General features: G+C 42.9%; 1 protein-coding gene across 1 annotated transcript in view; it reads left to right on the forward strand.

Annotated features, from left to right (window-relative positions):
- The window catches only part of ERBB4 (erb-b2 receptor tyrosine kinase 4), a 703,330-nt gene that overhangs the window by 581,629 nt on the left and 99,613 nt on the right, over window positions 1-22,088 (forward strand). Inside the window, exon 19 of the mRNA XM_075284941.1 lies at window positions 5,955-6,053. Coding sequence (XP_075141042.1) covers window positions 5,955-6,053 — 99 coding nt within the window. The remainder of the gene's footprint in view (window positions 1-5,954; window positions 6,054-22,088) is intronic.

The raw sequence follows: 22,088 nt of genomic DNA on the forward strand, positions 1-22,088 counted from the left end.
TCTTTCCCTCCACTAGCTCCAATTCTTTGCAGCTTTCAATAGACAACACTCCACTAATTCCTCAGCAGTTGGAATTATTTCTTTAGCCCCCACCGTTCCCTTTCTATTTCCAGGTAGGCAGTCCCTGTCTGTCTCCTCCAGCTCAGGACCACCCACCTGACAGTAGAGAGTCGTGGGTGCTGAAACTACAAGTACTGATTCTTCAAGAACAGTGGGAACTAGAGGGAAAATTCCAACTGCTCTGGAATCAGTGGAGCGGTGACTATTAAAGGATGAAAAGAGTTGGAGTTGGTGGAGGGGGTGAAATGTCCTCTTTAAAAGGAATCTACCTCCAGAAAATTCAATATCACTATACATTGTGGGGGATATTATACTGAGAACCATGTAGCAAGTCTAGTAGATGCAACATTTACTTGAAAAAACCGTAATTAGAAATATGCAAATGAAGCTCAAGTGCAATGGGGTTGTGCCAAGAACCTCCAAGGGCTCTGTATTCATGTTTCAAAACCTGAGGCTCTGGCACATCCCCATTGCACTTCCTATGTATAAAAATGGCTTTTTCTAGGCAATAGTGCATGCATTAGTGCATCCATTGGTGTTGCTAAGCGTAATGTCCCCTACAACACACCAAGGCTGGTTTGATATAGAATTTTCTGCTGACAGACCCCTTTAAAGCTGCTGAAACAAGGATCAGGGTTGGTTTTGAGCCAGGGTTGGTCCCCGCACAAGCAATACACAGTGCAGGAACTCAATGTACTACATACAGATAGTCAGCGTGTAGTATCTCAGCCAACTTCTATATCCACATCAGAAATTGGGTAGATTATTTAACCATCTACGCAGGACCCCTAAGCTTTGCCACATCTTTAATACACTTATAACAGACTATATTAATCTCTGGCCATACTAAGATTTGGTTCAGGATCATAACTGTTGGCAACCACAGCTACCATGCTTTTACTGTATGCCATAGTATAGTAAGGACATTGTGATATGCTGGTAACATAAAGATATTGGCGTGTCATCTGGATTACACACAGAATGTTTTCATTTGACATTAAATGAACCAGAGGGGTTGAACACATGGTGGCTGAATGGCACAAGATCCGTAATATCATTTCAGAAGCAGCCATATCAGCTAAACCCAGCATGCGGAGACGCAGCAGTGAACTCCCCAGTCTGTTTTGCCTGGCATACAATCTAGTTACATGACAAAGCGACTTCTTTATCCGGGGATGTTCTGGCCTGAAGCTGTTTGCATTTTGCTCGTATGCCTTCTGCAAACACCCGGCATTGAAATTCATCTGGCAGGCGTCTCTCGGTGTCCCCAGGGCTAGCCATAGTCTCAGCCGCGTGCTTGTTTCAGTAGGGCATGGATTCTCTAAGACTGACACAGAACATTTCCATTCTAATTAACAACTTGCATGCCAAAATGAGTTATTTCGTATCGATAGCACACATACATATTCATTGTGAGGATGAAGATGGTGCTAGATTTTAGCAGAGATTATTCTGTATCTATGAATAATGACTCCATCCTGCTGACTAGTGGGAAGTTTAGAGGCTTCAACAGTCACAATGTAATGTAAAGAACTGGAACAGTATTTGAGATGTCCATGTGATATTCGGGTGGAAGTATAGCGCTAGAGGCTTTGCTACAGGGGTACCGAGAAAATAGTTACACATGGGCCCTAGTGCCTAAGGGGACCCAAAGGCCTCTCATTCACAGAAGAAGACACTAGTATTATATAGTATGTAGGTGGGATATGAGAGGCGCTATTACGTATTTTTCACTGGGGTCCATGAGCTACAAGTAACATCTATGTATATAGCCGAGAGCCTACATGTAGACTCAGTCCATCAATATAATCACATACTTTACAGGTGCTCCACGCAACATAGATGAAAAAATTGGCAGCAGCAAGATCCCTCTCGATAGGCGCTGAGAGCTGTACTTACATAGCAAGCATTATGCAAATAACATCAGGGTTTCTTGGGCTGAGCCAAATGCAATCATCATTTTTTTTAATCACATGTTTTTTTCTAGTTTCAAATATATATTTTATGCACTGCTGCTTCCAGTGCTTAAAGGGCAATTCCAGCCAGAAGCAATTATCACCTTCTGTATCTGCATCATAACAGATATTTTCTGCATCGGTGGGGGTTCAACCTTTGGGGCTCCCACCAATCATTGGAATGGAGCAGCCCATTCACCCAATTCCTAGACTTTGACTGGAGAGACATAGCACATGCTCGACTGCTGCCTCATTCAAACTTCTCCTAGCCCTTTTCTGGCAGTGGGGGCATATATAGGATTGGGGCATTTTATTCTGGATTTGGACTCTACTGACCTAGCAGTTATGACTAGAGATGAGCGAACACTAAAATGTTCGGGGTTCGAAATCCAATTCGAACAGCCGCACACTGTTCGACTGTTTTCGAACCCCATTATAGTCTATGGGGGGACATGCTCGTTTCAGGGGTACGCAACATTCGATCAAATTCTACTTACCAAGTCCATGAGTGAGGGTCGGGCTGGATTCTTCTCCCTGCGCAGCGTCCCCGCGTCCTCTTCCGGCCTTGAATTCACTCTGCTAGGCATTGGGCCTGGGCAGAGCCGACTGCGCATGCCCGCACTACAAGCGGACATGCGCAGTCGGCTCTGCCCAGGCCCGATGCCTGGCAGAGTGAATGCAGACCCGGAAGAGGATGCGGGGACGCTGTGCAGGGAGAAGACTTCTAAAAGTAAGAGAAGAACCAGCATCGATTGGCAATGTATAGCATTCTGCTGGTTCTGCATCGAATCTTAACTTCGAACAGTTAGTAGTACTCGATCAAGTATGAGTATTTCGAATACCGTAGTATTCGATCCAAAACCTACTCGATCGAGTACTACTCGCTCATCTCTAGTTATGACCTATTCAGTAGAAAGGTGATAATTTCTTCTGATCTATATTTCTAGATCGGTTTTCTTAACTAATCAAACACCTTTAATAGAGTTGAATACATGGATTTTATGTCACTTGATTTGGTTTTTCGAAGACGCTGCCCTGATAAGCTGGTTGACCAATACTGTACTACGCCCCCTGGGAAGGATAAAGAGGTGCTTAGCAGATTCATATACTTTTTATAAAATATTTTATCAACCAAACTCCTATTTAGCACGGCCCAATCTTGTAAACAGCTTGAATCTCCTTGATTTGGTTTTTGAGAGGGTTGTTCCACAAAATATGGGAGGAAAATGTGTGTGCGTCTTATAGTCCGAATGCAGCGTGTGCAGCGTCTGTGTCCTGTCTATGAGGAGCAGCACGGAGAGCAGCACGGTGCCTGCCTGCTCTGCCCCTCCTTCCCTGTCTGTGTCGCGTGTTTGCAGGAGCGAGATATGAGAGGCAGGGAAGTAGGGGCGAGCCAGACAGGTGAAGGAAGCGTGGTTTCAAGCTTGCCGAGAAAACCACGCCTCCTTCTCCCGTCTGGCTCGTCCCTCCTTCACTGCCTCTCAGATCTGGCTCCGGCAATGAAACCACACAGACAGGGAAGGAGGGGCGGGCCAAACGGGAGGAGGAGGCGTGGTTTTCTCGGCAAGCTTGAAACCACGCCTCATTCACCCGTCTGGCCCGCCCCTACTTCCCTGCCTGTGTGGCTTCATTGCAAGAGCCAGATCTGAGAGGCAGTGAAGGAGGGACGAGCCAGACGGGTGAAAGAGGCGTGTTTTCAAGTTTGCTTAGAAAACCACACCTCCTTCACCCATCTGGCCCGCCCCTTTTTCTCTTCTTACATAGCTTCACTGCAGGGTGTCTCTTTCCATCCATGGATGAGATTAGATAGATAGATAGATAGATATGTTCAAATCACCCCCATATCCCTACAATACATATAAAACAAAAACATTACTGTGAAACACATACACATTTGGTATCCCTGTGTCCGAAAGCCCCCGGTTCTATTTACATTGGTGAAATATTATATTATTAGGTTATTAAATATTTCACCAATTTTTTTTCCTTAATTTTTTTTTCCCTATTTTCCTCCTCTAAAACCTTGGCCAATGGCAATAACAGATAGTACAGCACTCAGCTATCTCTTTTGGTTCCTTAGAGATTGAATAGAACAGCAGTGCACCTCCGGTCAACACAAAATTTCACGTAATCCAATCAGTATTTTTGCTACAGTATTGTATCAAAGTAGACAAATGGTTTTTTTTTTATAAAACTATATATACTCTATCACTATACTGTATCTATACACTGTCAGACTAATGGACTGTATTCATTGTCCACACAGGTGGAATATGAAGATGATGACGTCTTCTGTTACCATAGTAATTTTGCGTGCTGCCCCATGCGTAAAAGTACAAATAAATTATTATTGAATATTGTCTGTAACATATAATCTGCTATGCTTAAGGAATCAACAACTCAATTCTTTGAAGTGCTTTCATAGTAAAAAAAATATTACATTCCTTCTATAGTTGTATTAATCTCCATTGTAAGTGATTTCTTCTTTTCTTCCTCTACCACCTAAGTGAAAGCCGCAGCAAATGCTTTCAGGATAACGTCCACTAGCAAAGTTCATTGATATTCAATTTATTGTTCTATGAGCTTAGGGACGGACAGGAGGTTGGACGGTTCAGGTTGAATGAGGGCGCAATGGCAGGACATCAAACCTCAGACCTGGTTGTTTTGGCAGTGCATAAATATGCCCTCGGTTATTTTAGGTTCTTATAGCTAGCAGTTCATGCAATGCTTAGCACTACACAGTTATATCTCAGGCGTCTTTTAAAGACACTGACCTTCTATATATTGCATTGGAAACTATACCTTATGCGTCTTCCAACTCACTTACACAGATAATTTTTAACAATATTAAATATTAATAGAAAACTATATTCAAGCCACAGAATGTAGAATCCATCAAAGGTTGTGGCACCAATACCATTCCAGAGAGGGACTTGCTGTGAGAGCGCTGCGGTAGCGTCTCATTGTGTAGGAGTATTTACATAGAAAACTATATTGGCTTAAAAGAATAGCACATATTCTTCAGTTGTATGTCTGTAGGGTGGTCATGACTGGAGAGACCAAAGATAAATTACTCCACCCAACTCCATCCAGTTTATATACAGTGCAGTGCAGTACAAATACATATTGTGTCGTTGGACCAATGCTGTAGAAGATTCATCCATACTCATAGCTACTACATCAGTCTACCATGTATTTATGAGCATCTTATGGTCTATATTATGGTATCTTAGAAGAGTGGAAGACATGGAGAACATTCTTCTTATTAATACAACAAATTAATTAATATTAGAGGGAAGTAGATTTACAGGATCAGAAGTTGTACAGTCCATGGGTACAATGAAAATTACATCTTGATAATTCTCCAATTTAGTAGATATATTGAATGTACATTGTAAGGTCAGCCCTTTCATCGGGGTGTTTATCTTGAGTAATACATGAACAATCTTGACCAATATTAAAGGGGCTGACCCAAAGCTCACAATGGGTGAAAATTAAAGCAAGTGGTACTCAATTCTGTCCAGGTTTTCTTTTGGGCTTTACTTCATGCCCTGGGTGAGGTGGGTCACCACTGAGAGTGACCGGTGTGGACCCTGGGCAATGTTGGAATGGGAGCAGCAGGGTATCAGTGATGGAGTACCGCTTTACAAAAACTGTTTCCTCTAGGCTTTCCAAACCTAGAGCCTCTTTCTCTTACCCCTTGAAAACTTTTGATGGACTTTTGAGGTGATACAGATCAAGGTTTCGTTTTAATGTCATAGTACATGCAGCGCTTTGATTTTTATATATTTTATATTATCTGGATGTCTTATATAAATCATAAGAATTGTTCATTTATCTGTTATAGAATATGATATGTTAGATTAGTTTCATTTTTTTTAATATTGCCTCCTTTAAGGATATATTGATTGCTTGGTTACACTTTTCTGTCTTGTTTAGGGCATCTGGGTCCCAGAAGGTGAAACTGTAAAGATTCCCGTGGCCATCAAGATCCTGAATGAGACAACAGGACCTAAAGCCAATGCAGAATTCATGGACGTAAGTAATAACTTTTGATGTTACTGCTGACTGACCTCCGGGATGGTGGGTATGGTACCAATATCTATAATTCCATGTAATGTTATTCTTCTAGTATAATATAAAATAACAATGAGAACTGTAGTTTGTAGTTGGTATCCTGATTTATACATAAAAGAACCTCAATCTGTATGTACTCCTATACAGGACCGAAGGGGCAACTAAATAACCATGGTGAATGTTTGGCCATAGAGAATTGCATTCTATTGTGAGATATTTTGGGTATGTTAAAATGTTGGATGCAACCGATGCCACCTAGGGTGTAATTTGAAGCTCCTAGGATTAGGGTTGAGCCAATCTTGAGATTTCAGGATCGATTATAAAATCCGATTTCCGATCATTTTCCAGCTCGAGATCGTGAAATTTTCTCAATCGCCGATCGGGATCCGATCTTTCCCAATCCTGATCGCTCAACCCTAGTCAATGCTTCTCTATGGGAAAAGTCACTTTTAGGGTTGAGATTTCAAAATCCGATTTCTGATCATTTTCCAGCTGATCCAGATTGTGAAAATTTGCTCGATCGCTGATTAGGATCCGATCTTTTCCGATCCTAATCGCTCAACCCTACCTAGGATCCTAAATTCTAAATTCTAGGGCTTTCCACCTACCATGTGCCATTTATACCATGGATGTTTTCTTATGTGCTAGAAGATAGACCTTATGCCTATTGGATACCCCTCATAACCAGGTGATAGCAGATGTTGTGATACAGAGGCCCACATAGTGTATGGTGCCCTAACAACATGGCTCCATCCACTGTGCAGCTTCCATTGACTTGGGAACAACTGCGGTAACTTTACTCTGCCATTACACGTAGGTTGTTCCGACTCCATGCTCTGCGCTATATCAGGTGCTGAAGCTCCTGTTATTCTCAGTGGGGATGTTGGACTCCAACAGACCTGATATCGATGGCCTATTTTAAACACACGTTATCAATAGAGATGAGCGAACAGTGAAATGTTCGAGGTTTGATATTCGTTTCGAGTAGCCCCTCAATATTCGACTACTCGAATCGAATATCGAACCCTATTATAGTCTATGGGGGGAAAATGCTCTTTTCAGGGGTAGGCAACATTTGATCAAATTATACCTACCAAGTCCACGAGTGAGGGTCGGGCTGGATCCTCCGAGAAGTCTTCTCCGTGCAGCATCCCCGCGGCATCTTCCGGTTCTTAATTCACTCTACCAGGCATCAGGCCTGGGCAGAGCCGACTGCGCATGTCCGCACTACAAGCGGGCATGCGCAGTCGGCTCTGCCCAGGCCCGATGCCTGGCAGAGTGAATGAAGAGCCGGAAGACGCCGCGGGGAAGCTGCACGGAGAAGACTTCTAAAGGTAGGAGAAGAACCAGCATTGATTGGCCAACTGTATAGCATTCGGCCAATCAATGCTGGTTCTGCATCGAACTTTTACATTCGAACAGCGAGTGGTACTCGATCGAGTACGAGTATTTCGAATACCGTAGTATTCGATCGAATACCTACTCGATCGAATACTACTCGCTCATCTCTAGTTATCAATATCTAAATTCTGATAAAATATAGGTTATAGCAGAAGTGGCCGGCTAAGTGATCCGACTTCTTGTACTATTTTTCATCTTTGATATGTAAACTTGATTCGGAACTGTTAAAATCGGCAAATTGATTTTTTTATTCTACCTTTAATGTACATTCTTCTCTTGCGAGACACAACCGTACGCTATATCACGTGAAGTTGCTGTTTCTTGTGCTATAAAATGACTTTAACTTAATAGTGATACATCATTCACTCGTAAGTCTTCATTCTCATTTAATGATTTAATAAAAATGTAAATTATAGATGTTTTTTATTATTATTATTTATAACTAAAATAAGATGTAGCGCTGAGATCTTTCAGTCAATTTAGCCTTAATGGAAAGCGATCTTGAAGTGTCTGTTCCTAAGCCTTACGCTATCCTAGGAATACACATAGACTGTTGGCTTATAAGAAAGGAGACTGTGCTTTTAAATTGCAAGAGCCTGTCAAACACTAAACCCATGAATGTTCCCTTTTCTTTTATACATAATGCATTCACCTTTATTTTTCCCTATTCAGAAAATAATGAAATAATGTGTATGACAGGGTGGTCTCTAATTCAGTGCAAATCAATACATTCTAGGCATTGAAGTGTTTAATCTGACAAGTGACTCCAACATAATCATCCCCTTTCGTACACACAATGAACCGGCATCAATCACTTCAGAAAATGCGGAACCTTTAATGATGAGTGCGCCATCAGCCAGTCTTTTACATTAATGAGGAATCACAATGTACCCCGGCTATTGGGATACATGTGTAGCAGGCTAGTGGCAATGTCTTAAAGCTTAATAAAATTACTTACTACTGAGCGCTAGATAACTTCTTCTGGAAACTTAGGCAACACTTTTCAGACGCCTTTAAGATGTACGACACAGAATGCTAACATATTTATATGCAAAAATTGCATCAAGACTAGGACATATAGAAATAGAAATCCAAAAGGCATCATTGGTTTTGTTAAAGGGATCCAATCATTTGAATCCCATTTTTTTCCCTAAGGGCTTGTTCACACGGGGCAAGAGGGGGCGGATTCTGACGCCGAATCCACCTCAGAATCTGCCCCCTCACAATAGAGGTCTATGTAGACCGCTAGATTCCTTTTTTTCCGTGAGTGGTCTGTTCCGGTTCACGGAAAAAAGAAACGAGCTGTTCTTTCTTCAGGTGGATTATGTAGCTGAGTCTGCCCCGGCGTCCGCCTTACGACAGCACCCTTCAGACTAGGCCCAGTCATTTGAGCCTACTCTGGAGGGGGAAGCTGTGACTGTCGGAAGTCGTGACAGTCGCGGCAGGCGCATTTTGATCCAATTCTGACATCAGAATCAGGACCAAAATACGCCATTCCGTGACCCATATGAACTAGCCCTAACACATGGGAATAGCCTTAAGAAAGGCCATTCTTCTCCTACCTTTAGGAGTCTTCTCTGTGCTGCGGTTCTGTAGATATCCCGATCTTCTTTGGTATGTAAATGAGTTTTCTTGCAGCACTGGGGGTGTCTTCATTGCCACGAGAAAACTCTCCAGCACTCGCCTCTGTCTTCTTCTGTACGCCTCCCTGCGATGTTTTCTTCCATTGGCTTCTTCTGGATTTAAAATTCACGCACGTGCAGTTGGCTCTGCCATCTGCCGGCTCTGTGGCCAAGTGTACTGTGTAAGTGGGAGTGAAGACTGTATATACTCTATTACAATTAGGTAAACCTGTGCAATTGAAAGGAAGTACTAGTCCAGCTATGGAGGAAACTATATACACTGCTCAAAAAATAAAGGGAACACTCCAATAACACATCCTAGATCTGTATGAATGAAATATTCTCATTGAATACTTTGTTCTGTACAAAGTTGAATGTGACAACAAAATCACACAGAAATCATCAATGGGAATCAAATTTATTAGCTAATGGAGGCCTGGATTTGGAGTCACCCCCAAAATTAAAGTGGAAAAACAGACTACAGGCTGATCCAACTTTGATGTAATGTCCTTAAAACATGTCACAATGAGGCTCAGTAGTGTGTGTGGCCTCCACGTGTCTGTATGACCTCCCTACAAGGCCTGGGCATGCTCCTGATGAGGTTGCAGATGGTCTCCTGAGGGATCTCCTCCCAGCCCTGGACTAAAGTATCTGCCAACTCCTGGACAGTCTGTGGTACCATGGTGCATGTACAAGTGCTGCAGACTCTACAATGTTTACATTGCAGCAGTGCAAGGTTTTGCAGTATTATCCCATTCATGCAGAGCTGCTACAAAATGCATGGTGTGCTCAGTATGTACCAGCCAGAAACCCAACCTTTAGGCTGCATGCACACGGAGTTACGCCGAGCTTGTAAAAATACTCATTTACAGCCGTACACGCGAGCGCTGCGGACGGCTCCCGAACACTTCCCATTCACTTCAATGGGAGTGCTCGTAACGCCGGCGTTAGTGTTTGAGATGCTGTAGGATGCAGGTCTAAACAGCAGGTAAAATTCCTGTTAGGCTGAGGCCCCACATTGCGGAAACACAGCTTTTTTTTTTTTTTTTATTGCTGCAGATTTTGCTGCATTATTTTGAGCCAAAGCCAAGAGTGGATTGGGCAGAAGATAGAAATAGAAGAACTTCTTCTATAATTCCCATCCCTTTTAGTAGCCACTATTGGTTTGGGCTTAAAGAAACTGCATCAAAATCTGCAACCAAAAAGCTGCGTTTCAGCAATGCAGGGCCTCAGCTTTACAGAGATATAGCTAGAGCAGGAGCCGAACAATCATTGCACTGAACAAGTATATGGTTGCAGTTGACCACTAGAGATGAGCGAACAGTAAAATGTTCAATATTCGTTTCGAGTAGCCCCTCAATATTCGACTACTCGAATCGAATATCGAATACTATTATAATCTATGGGGGGAAAATGCTCGATTCAGGGGTAGGCAAGATTCGATCAAATTACACTTACCAAGTCCACGAGTGAGGGTCAGGCTGGATCCTCAGAGAAGTCTTCTCCGTGCAGCGTCCCCGCGGCGTCTTCCGGCTCTGAATTCACTCTGCCAGGCATCGGGCTTGGGCAGAGCCGACTGCGCATGCCCACACTACAAGAAAATGGCCGCTTACAGTCAAAGCGGCAATTTTCTTGTAGCGCGGGCATGCGCAGTCGGCTCTGCCCAGGCCCGATGCCTGGCAGAGTGAATTCAGAGCCAGAAGACGCCGCGGGGAAGCTGCACGGAGAAGACTTCTAAAGGTAGGAGAAGAACCAGCGTTGATTGGCCAACTGTATAGCATTCAGCCAATCAATGCTGGTTCTGCATCAAACTTTTCCATTCGAATAGCGAGTGGTACTCGATCGAGTACGAGTATTTCGAATACTGTAGTATTCAATCAAATACCTAATCGATTGAATACTACTTGCTCATCTCTAGTGGCCACTCATTTACATTGCATTGGAGCAAATACACATTCATTTGGAGCACGGAGTGTTTGTTTGGCACTTGCTACATATTGCTTAGGTGTGCTATTGCTATTATAGCGGTATTGCTTTATTTGAGCCAGTGTCGCTCTTTAAAAAAGTCCCAATGTTTCAGATATACCATTTCTGTTCACAATGCACATAAGCCATACCAGATCTCAAATTGCTAAAAAAACCCGGAAAATACCAGATGGAGTTATTGGCAGTGGCTTGTGTTGTGCCTGTAAGACAAGAGCTTCTCAGAAAGCAGAGAACAGCCATTTTGCTGTATAAACAATGGCTAGACAACCTCCCATCTGATTATTATTTATGCTCCTCTCTCATTGCAGAAACATATGTTGTACTTTGTAATTTTAACTGGCCAGACAATGTAATTTCCATGGATTCCAAGGATGAGGAAGAAATTATAGCATATCTAATAAGAGTTATCGAATGCGGCCAACGTGCTGGAAAATTATAATGTAATGGTTGCACAATCAACCAGTGGCCGAAATCTACACAGAGATTTTATTACAACTACATTACAGAACTCATTACTACAAATGTCAGTTGTTAACATGTGGTCCAGCCTGAAGAGAATCAGAGATATGGAAATATTTAAAGCATTGCTTTGGTAGGCTCCATATTAAAAATCGTTGCAAAATCTATCCTTCAGTTACAGCCGTAGTGACATAATACAACTTGAGACTCATACTTGGTCTTCACAAGCATAAGTAACTTATAGCAATCTTTTATTTTTGTTTGGCTTAGTACATGAGTTTTCTGTAGGAACATTTGATGCTATAGTGTAAACCAATAGTGATTTTTTTTATTTTTAGTAGTGGAGTACTGTATATGTGCTATATGCCCTTCAGGGGTTAAACTATTGAACAAGTCCTCACAACTTAGTTGGAGAGATGGTTATATAGATTAGATGGATGATGGCCGGACTGAAGGATTTTGCAAAGACTGTTTGACTATCTAATGTTTATAGTGGTCTCTCAACTGTTCTCATGTGGCAGATGTCGACAGATAGTAAGATTGGATGTGTTGAAGTTCGACATACCTATGGCTGGGTTCACACCTACCCCTGGTCTCCATTGGGGGATTCCATTCCGCTTTAAAAATGCAGAGAGAAAATTCCTACAAGCAGGAAATCCGGTGGACCTCATTATAGTCTAAGGCGGTGGTTCTAAACTTTACTAATGCCGTGATCCATTAAAGGGATCCTATCTTTCAAACCCTTTTTTTTCTGAGTAACACGTAGGAATAGCCTTAAGAGAGGCTATTCTTCTCCTACCTTTCGTTGTCTTCTCCGTGCCACCGTTCCGTAGGAATCACGTTTTTTTGTTGGTATGCAAATGAGTTATCTCACAGCACTGGAGGCGGGCCCCAGCACTCAAACATCACTGGGAGCATCCCCAATGCTTCGAGAGAACTCTCTAGCGTCACCTCCATCATCTTCAGCAACGTACTCTTCACCCGTCTTCTTCCGGTATAGGTTTCAGACTTCTAGGCCTCGGGCGGAGGAGACTGCGCATGCCCACAGGCCACAAGAAAATGGCCGTTTACACAGTATTGTAAGCGCCATTTTCTCGTGGCCTGTGGGCATGTGCAGTCTGCTCTGCCCGAGGCCTAGAAGTCTGAATCTTGCACCAAAAGAAGACACAGGAAGATGACGTTCCTAACAAAGATGGAGGCGGCGCTGGAGAGTTATCTCACAGCATTGGGGACGCCCCCAGTGCTGTTTGATCGCTGGGGCCAGCTCCCAGTGCTGTGAGAGAAAATTTGCATATCAAAGAAAACCCAGACTCCCACAGAACGGCGGCGCAGAAAAGACAACGAAACGTAGGAGAAGAATAGCCTTTCTTAAGGCTATTCCAATGTGTTACTCAGAAAAAAAAAGGGCTTGAAAGATAGGATCCCTTTAATACAGTTCCTCATGTTATGGTGACCCCGACCATAAAATTATTTTCGTTGCTACTTCGTAACTGTAATTTTGCTATTGTTATGAATCGTAACATAAATATCTGATATGCAGAATTCTATATTATATCCTATAGTAAAACCAAAAAAACAAAAATTGCCCCACTGCTCAAACATTGACCATAAACATGAATCTATGCATGCACGGAAAAAAACTCCTCGGCTAGGAGCGAACCAAATGGAAAAAACAAAAAAATCTTTCCAGCAACACAAAAGAAACCAAAAAACGTATAAAACTTAACTTTTAATGCTCCATAGCACAATAATTAAAAATAACACATCTACTGAATGACAAATTCACATAGATAAAATGCACACAAAATCACAAAAACATAAAAGTGAAGACAAAAAAAAGCCACATGTTGGGCTGCTTACACATTTCAGGGCTTGTTGCCCCTTACGCATAGCCATATTTAATGGCCCCCTCTTATACATAATTTCTCTCCTATAATAGTACCCCTTATGTATAATAGTTCCTTCATTATTAATACTAGCCCCCTTATATTTAATAGTTCCCCCACTATTAATATTAGCTCCCCTGTAAATAATAGTTTGCCCCGTTAATAGGTAATTCCTTTCCCTTACCAGAAAATGATAAATCTTCTACTCACCTTACCGCACTACCACGATGGGTGGAGCACACCGAGATTCTCCCTGTAGTAGTGGCACAGGTGCAGTCATGTCATCTTACCACCATGTGTGCTACCAATGATCTTCTATGGTAGAGCAGGGACCTTTCAGCTTCCTGCTCTATCATAGGATTAAACACACAGGTGGCCCTCAAAGTCCAAGACCAATCAGGTAGCAGAGGAGTGGGGTAAGGTGTGCATAATCCAGCTGGACATAAATTCTTCCAGAATCATTATTGACAAGGCACTACGCGTTTCGGACACTAGCCCTTTCTCAAGTGCATATAGGACTGTTTAATTCGTCTGCAGCGTCTGATAGGATTAAACACGTTGATACAGCTGTGGAGCTCCTGGAATCCGGAGAATCAGGCTTAAAGCCTGATGCTCTAGATCCTGGGGGCCCTTTGGAGCGGTGTCTTAATTCCTAAGACCATCGGAAATATGTGTATTCTGATGGAGAGAGCCACTGGTCTAAGGGGTTTCCCTGAGGAACCACTTTTTTAAGTGGATTAGGTTTCTGATAGTGGGGTCCCCAAGTGGATCCCACAAACAGAAACCTGAATACGGGTGTGAACCCAGCGTCTTCCTTTTATTTTTAATTGACCCCAATGTTTCTAAAATGCTGTAGAGTATCTTTCAGGCAGACTTGTTGGGGTGGCGGACAGGTCCTCTTTAAAGGTTTATAGGGATTCTACCATTAAAGCAACTTTCTTTCTAATTACCACGACGGAATAGCCTTAAGAAAGGCTATTCGTCTCCTACCTTTAGATGTGGCCTCCGTCGCGCCGTTCCTTAGAAATACCGGTACTTATCGGTATGCTAATGAGGTCTCGGCAGCAATGGGGGCGTCCTTCTTCTTCATCTGCCTCCTCCCCTTGTCTGTCGTCTTCTTTCTTCGTCATGTCTGACGCCTGCGCATTTGGCTCTGAGACCCTGTTAGAGCCGACTGCGCATGCTCAGTAAGGTCCGTACAGCCTCCGACGCCTGGATGAGTTCACTCGCGCTTCGGAGGGCTGTACGGATCTTACTGAGCATGCACAGTCGTCTCTAACAGGGTCTCGCTGTCAGAGCCGACTTGCGCAAGCGTTAGACATGACGAAGAAAGAAGACGACAGACAAGGGGAGGAGGCAGATGAAGAAGAAAGATGCCCCCATTGCTGCCGAGACCTCATTAGCATACCACTAAGTACTGGTATTTCTAAGGAACGGCGCAACGGAGACCACATCTAAAGGTAGGAGTCGAATAGCCTTTCTTAAGGCTATTCCGACATGGTAATTAGAAAAAAAGTTGCTTTATTAATAGAATCCCTTTAAGCATTTGACTAATTCTTACATCCCCTTCGGCTACTAAGACACTGGCTTCTAGCACAACCCATTGAAGTTCTTGAACTTTTAGTAAATCTGTTGATGCTAAAAATGGAGCTTCTTTTAATGTCATGGAGCGTAGCAAAAAAAATAAAACTTTTTCAAAGAATTGCTTTTCTAAAGGCTATTTTCCCAAATTTTCTGCTGGCAAGCATTTCTCAAAAGCCTTCCTCGCTACACATGTGATAGGTGAAGCCACTCCACTCCCGTTTGTTAGATATTTGATGTCTCTGCTTGCTCGTAAGAAAAAAAAAAAGTCATATCCTCAGTTCACCTTTGAGGGAAGTGCAATTTCTTAAGAACGCATGAAAATTCTGATACAGAAGCTGGTTTAGTACTTACTGTCAAGCTACCATTAAACACGGACTGTTCATTCACGGGCTTTCTTTCTATTAGCTGCTCCGGCAGTTTGTATAAATCTGTCTTTATGGCCCATAATTATCTTTCATCTGCCCTTTCATTATCTGCTCTGCAAGCAGCAAAGACAATCAAGCTGCCCATCATATGGCTATGATCTGAACATCAGGCCAGATGACTTGTGATCAGATTCATCAGATTACGAGTGGGGGGCCATTTCACCTTGGGCTAAAAATATTTGACATTCTATAAAATTACTAAACCATTGAATTCTTATGACTTATTTTCCATCAACATGACCATTACATGGTACGAGAATGTAAAAATTTTCCCCCGAATATAATTTACCTTTAAATCGATGTTGTCTATGATAAAATAGCCCAACTTATTGAACATACTTTTTCCGAGGATTGCGAGAAGTCGCCACATTTGAAGTCATTTTAAACTTTAGATGCATCTCAAATGTTGGAAACGTAAATGCTATCAGTCTACAAGATATCTACAAAATCGCTTCCAGAAAGGGAACGAGAAAGCCGAAGATGGATGTGATCCTGCTGCAAAGAATAGGTTAATGGTGTGATAAATTGTGCGCTAAGGAAAATGCAAAGGGAAAGTAATTTGGCAATGGGGCAGTCATTTTTTTGCACCCCTTACCTCCTACTAATGGATCCCTAATGACTGTAATGACATAATGCGTGTTAGTAAATAGACTGCTTGATATCCTATTCAGGAGAGAGATGAACGGAACAGCATTAAGGGGAAAAAAAAAATCTTTACAAACCTTCAGGGTCCACAATACAAGCAATTTACACTAAAACTACTGGACTAATTTGAGATGGAATTTTATATTCTGTTCTTCACAATGAGGCTGTTTCTAAGGTAACACGTCTGGCTAGGTGACATAATCACATAATGAGATTCATTACCCCTTCTTCCTATGAAGCAGGTAACAGTCTTCATGTGACTCCCTCGATTGGTATCACTAGCATTACATGGCCGCCATCTTACTGTAGATAACGCAGGATGAAGATTATCCCCCGTAGTAAGTAAATCCCTTCCTGTACTATCATCTCAGCCATGTATCAAAGAAGCCGAATACTGATGTGAATATCACATAGGCCTTTAGATTCGTGATATCATGGACGTACGAATTTATAGACCCTCCCGGCTAACTCATAAAGCTATACGCATGGAGGCTACATCTATTTTCCTGGTCAAAAATAGTTTAACACCACCATTATAAATAGAGTAAAAAAAAATGAACCCAAATGCATTTTTTTTTAACCCAATAAGGTTGCAATCAGTTGGGGTCCAACACCCAGCCCCCCTGCTGATCAGCTGTTTCAAGAGACCACAGCATTCAAAAGACTTCTGTATCAGAAACCCTGAACATCGGATTTTACAGTGCATGGTATAGCAGCTCAACCTCATTCCCTTAAACGGGACCAAGCTGTGAACAGGTCATGTGACCAATCAATGTGACTGATGGACTGAAGATAGGTCATCAAATCATAAGCCCTGTAAACCACTTTAAAACTTGAATTTTTAAAATTTTTATCTTGGCAGAATTTTAGAAAGCCATAACAGTTATATTTCTAGTTATCGTAGATCTTTGAGGTCTTGTATTTTACAGGATAAGTTATATTTTTCAATGGCTCCTTTTTTGGGATGGGTATAACTTATTACATTTTATTAACCCTTTCAGAGGGGATGGGAAAAAAACATCAAATAACAACTTTAACAAGTAGATAACATATCTTTCTTGTTCTTGGCTTTATTCCCTTGAATGGAACCAAGCTGTGAACAGATCCTGTGACCGATAAACATGGCCAATGACCTAAAGATCAGGTTGACCCGTAAACCACTTTAAAGAGGACCTTTCACCATATCCGGGCACAGGCAGTTCTATATACTGCCGGAAAGCTGAATTCAGCGCACTGTCGGCTTTCCCGATCTGTGCCCGGTGTGAAGAGCTTACGGTCCGGTACCGTAGCTCTTCTGTGGTCAGAAGGGTGTTTCTGACAGTCAGTCAGAGACGTCCTTCTTCACAGCACAGCCAATCGCCCTGTGCTGTGAGAGCCGGGAGGAACTCCCCCCTCCATCCCTGATAATACTCGTCTATGGACGAGTACTGCGAGCAGAGGGAGGGGGCGTTCCTCCCCGCTCACACAGCACAGCGCGATTGGCTGTGCTGTGAAGAAGGACGTTCCTGGCTAACTGTCAGAAACGCCCTTCTGACCATAGAAGAGCTACGGTACCGAACCGTAAGCTCTTCACACCGGGCACAGATCGGGAAAGCCGACAGTGCGCTGAATTCAGCGCACTGTCAGCTTTCCGGCAGTATATAGAACTGCATGTGCCCGGATATGGTGAAAGGTCCTCTTTAAGACTTGCAATTTTTTCAATTGTTTCTAGGCAGAATTTTAGAAAACCATAACTGTTTCATTTTTAGTTATTGTAGATCTTTGAGGTCTTGTATTTTATAAGATAAGTTATGTTTTTCAATGGCTCCTTTTTGGGATGGGTATAACTTATTGATGAAGTTTTGTTTAACCCTTTCGGAGGGGATGGGAAAAAACCACTGTTTTCGACAAAAAATAACTTTAACAATTAGTAAGCATATATTTATTATTCTTTAGGTCAGTATGATTACAGAAATGCCAAGCTTGTATAGTATTTTGTTTTGCTCGATTTGCACTATATGAATGCATTTTTTTTTTTTTTAATCATTTGCTTTGTGTCACCAAGTTCTGAGAGCAATAACCTTTTTTATTTTTCTATCATGAAGTTGGTTGAAGGCTTGTTTTTTGCAATTTGAGCTGTACTTTTTATTGTTACCACTCAGGGGTATATGCAGTAACTGTTTGATCAATTTTTTATTGAATTTTTGTGTAGTGAAATGACCAAAAAATTGTCGTAATAAGTAAATATTGTATTATTTTATAATGCAGCATATTACAAATGCAAAGATATTTAATATTTATTGTTTTAGTGTTTGTTTTAACTATATTTTGTAATATTTTACATTTTTTAGCATTTTTTCCACATTTTTTAATCCTAGTAGGGGATTACATTTAAGCATCATTTGATCCCTAATAGAATACACTGTAATACTCGATCAGATTCTGCATCAGTCAAGCTAGACAAAAAGATGGCTGACCGGGGAGTCTTGACCAGGCCTCATGTTGCCACAGCAGCTCCGATTGCAATGCAGGGGCACGTGGGGGGTGACACAACAGTACAACAGACCCTGATTCTGTGTCAACACACAAGAAATGCTGGAAATTCCTTCACGGACAATTACTAGTTACAATAAAGGGTTAAGGGGATATCGTCACTCCATAGGGAGATACCACCATATAGGTGTGTGGAGTCTTATAAAGCCATGAGCGCTCCATTGCAAAGGAACATGGGAAGAATATGCAAATCTGACTTCCATGATGTAATTAGGATTAGAGATGAGCGAACACTAAAATGTTCGAGGTTCGAAATTCGATTCGAACAGCCGCTCACTGTTCGAGTGTTCGAATGGGTTTCGAACCCCATTATAGTCTATGGGGAACATAAACTCGTTAAGGGGGAAACCCAAATTCGTGTCTGGAGGGTCACCAAGTCCACTATGACACCCCAGGAAATGATACCAACACCCTGGAATGACACTGGGACAGCAGGGGAAGCATGTCTGGGGGCATAAAAGTCACTTTATTTCATGGAAATCCCTGTCAGTTTGCGATTTTCGCAAGCTAACTTTTCCCCATAGAAATGCATTGGCCAGTGCTGATTGGCCAGAGTACGGAACTCGACCAATCAGCGCTGGCTCTGCTGGAGGAGGCGGAGTCTAAGATAGCTCCACACCAGTCTCCATTCAGGTCCGACCTTAGACTCCGCCTCCTCCGGCAGAGCCAGCGCTGATTGGCCGAAGGCTGGCCAATGCATTCCTATGCGAATGCAGACTTAGCAGTGCTGAGTCAGTTTTGCTCAACTACACATCTGATGCACACTCGGCACTGCTACATCAGATGTAGCAATCTGATGTAGCAGAGCCGAGGGTGCACTAGAACCCCTGTGCAAACTCAGTTCACGCTAATAGAATGCATTGGCCAGCGCTGATTGGCCAATGCATTCTATTAGCCCGATGAAGTAGAGCTGAATGTGTGTGCTAAGCACACACATTCAGCACTGCTTCATCAAGCCAATACAATGCATTAGCCAGTGCTGATTGGCCAGAGTACGGAATTCGGCCAATCAGCGCTGGCTCTGCTGGAGGAGGCGGAGTCTAAGGTCGGACCTGAATGGAGACTGGTGTGGAGCGATCTTAGACTCCGCCTCCTCCAGCAGAGCCAGCGCTGATTGGCCGAATTCCGTACTCTGGCCAATCAGCACTGGCTAATGCATTGTATTGGCGTGATGAAGCAGTGCTGAATGTGTGTGCTTAGCACACACATTCAGCTCTACTTCATCGGGCTAATAGAATGCATTGGCCAATCAGCGCTGGCCAATGCATTCTATTAGCGTGAACTGAGTTTGCACAGGGGTTCTAGTGCACCCTCGGCTCTGCTACATCAGATTGCTACATCTGATGTAGCAGTGCCGAGTGTGCATCAGATGTGTAGTTGAGCAAAACTGACTCAGCACTGCTAAGTCTCTGCATTCGCATAGGAATGCATTGGCCAGCCTTCGGCCAATCAGCGCTGGCTCTGCCGGAGGAGGCGGAGTCTAAGGTCGGACCTGAATGGAGACTGGTGTGGAGCGATCTTAGACTCCGCCTCCTCCAGCAGAGCCAGCGCTGATTGGTCGAGTTCCGTACTCTGGCCAATCAGCGCTGGCCAATGCATTCTATTAGCCCGATGAAGTAGAGCTGAATGTGTGTGCTTAGCACACACATTCAGCTCTACTTCATCAGGCTAATAGAATACATTGGCCAATCAGCGCTGGCCAATGCATTTTATTAGCTTGATGAAGCAGAGTGTGCACAAGGGTTCAAGCGCACCCTCGGCTCTGATGTAGCAGAGCTGAGGGTGCACAAGGGTTCAAGTGCACCCTCGGCTCTCCTACATCAGAGCCGAGGGTGCGCTTGAACCCTTGTGCAGCCTCGGCTCTGCTACATCAGAGCCGAGGGTGCGCTTGAACCCTTGTGCACACTCTGCTTCATCAAGCTAATAGAATGCATTGGCCAGCACTGATTGGCCAGAGTACGGAATTCGGCCAATCAGCGCTGGCCAATGCATCCCTATGGGAAAAAGTTTATCTCACAAAAATCACAATTACACACCCGATAGAGCCCCAAAAAGTTATTTTTAATAACATTCCCCCCTAAATAAAGGTTATCCCTAGCTATCCCTGCCTGTACAGCTATCCCTGTCTCATAGTCACAAAGTTCACATTCTCATATGACCCGGATTTGAAATCCACTATTCGTCTAAAATGGAGGTCACCTGATTTCGGCAGCCAATGACTTTTTTTCCAATTTTTTTCAATGCCCCCAGTGTCGTAGTTCCTGTCCCACCTCCCCTGCGCTGTTATTGGTGCAAAAAAGGCGCCAGGGAAGGTGGGAGGGGAATCGAATTTTGGCGCACTTTACCACGTGGTGTTCGATTCGATTCGAACATGGCGAACACCCTGATATCCGATCGAACATGTGTTCGATAGAACACTGTTCGCTCATCTCTAATTAGGATGTCAGTGCCTCAAGTGTGCACACCAATAGAGGGCGCTGACTGAGAATGTGCAAGTCTAACTTCCATGATGTTGCATAGTTACAATAATTCAGTAATCTCCCACATGTATTAAGGTAGGACCAGACAGTACGGTCCAAAAACACCCAGGTAAGCATCAACAGGAAGCAGAGAGGGGTTTATGAGTACTGAGCCTCAGTTTTCTTAACCCATTCTGAACCTGTCCGAAAACTACTGTTAATATATATATTTTTTTTGTTTTTTGGTACCAAAAGAGAAGCTAGAGAATGATTGCCATCTTTTACCTCTATATTTCTTGCCTTCATTTTAAATTGTCTTGTTCATTGTCATTTACTCTGCTAGAACCTCTAATACAATATAATACAGTAAGAATTGACAGCAATGCAAGGTTTTCCTTTTAAAATAGATATATTTTTTTATTTCTGATCCTGGTATGAAAGCAAAAAAAAGCCACATTTCAGCCTAATAAATCCTGATTTAGTTGGAAAATTCTCCAAAGTCAAACAAAAATATTTTTTTGCATTCATACCATGTTATGAAATAGAAATTAATAGAGATGAGCGAGTAGTACTCGATCGAGTAGGTATTTGATTGAATACTACGGTATTCAAAATACTCGTACTCAATCGAGTACCACTCGCTGTTCGAATGTAAAAGTTCGATGCAGAACCAGCATTGATTGGCCAAATGCTATACAGTCGGCCAATCAATTCTGGTTCTTCTCTTACCTTTAGAAGTCTTCTCCGTGCAGCTTCCCCGCGGCGTCTTCCAGCTCTTCCGGCTCTTCATTCACTCTGCCAGGCATCGGGCCTGGGCAGAGCCAACTGCGCATGTCCGCTTGTAGTGCGGGTATGCACAGTCGGCTCTGCCCAGGCCCGATGCCTGGCAGAGTGAATGAAGAGCCGGAAGAGCCAGAAGACGCTGTGGGGATGCTGCAAGGAGAAGACTGCACGGATGATCCAGCCCGACCTTCACTCATGGACTTGGTAAATATAA

The sequence above is a fragment of the Leptodactylus fuscus genome, chromosome 8, assembly GCF_031893055.1.
Source record: "Leptodactylus fuscus isolate aLepFus1 chromosome 8, aLepFus1.hap2, whole genome shotgun sequence".
NCBI lineage: Eukaryota > Metazoa > Chordata > Amphibia > Anura > Leptodactylidae > Leptodactylus > Leptodactylus fuscus.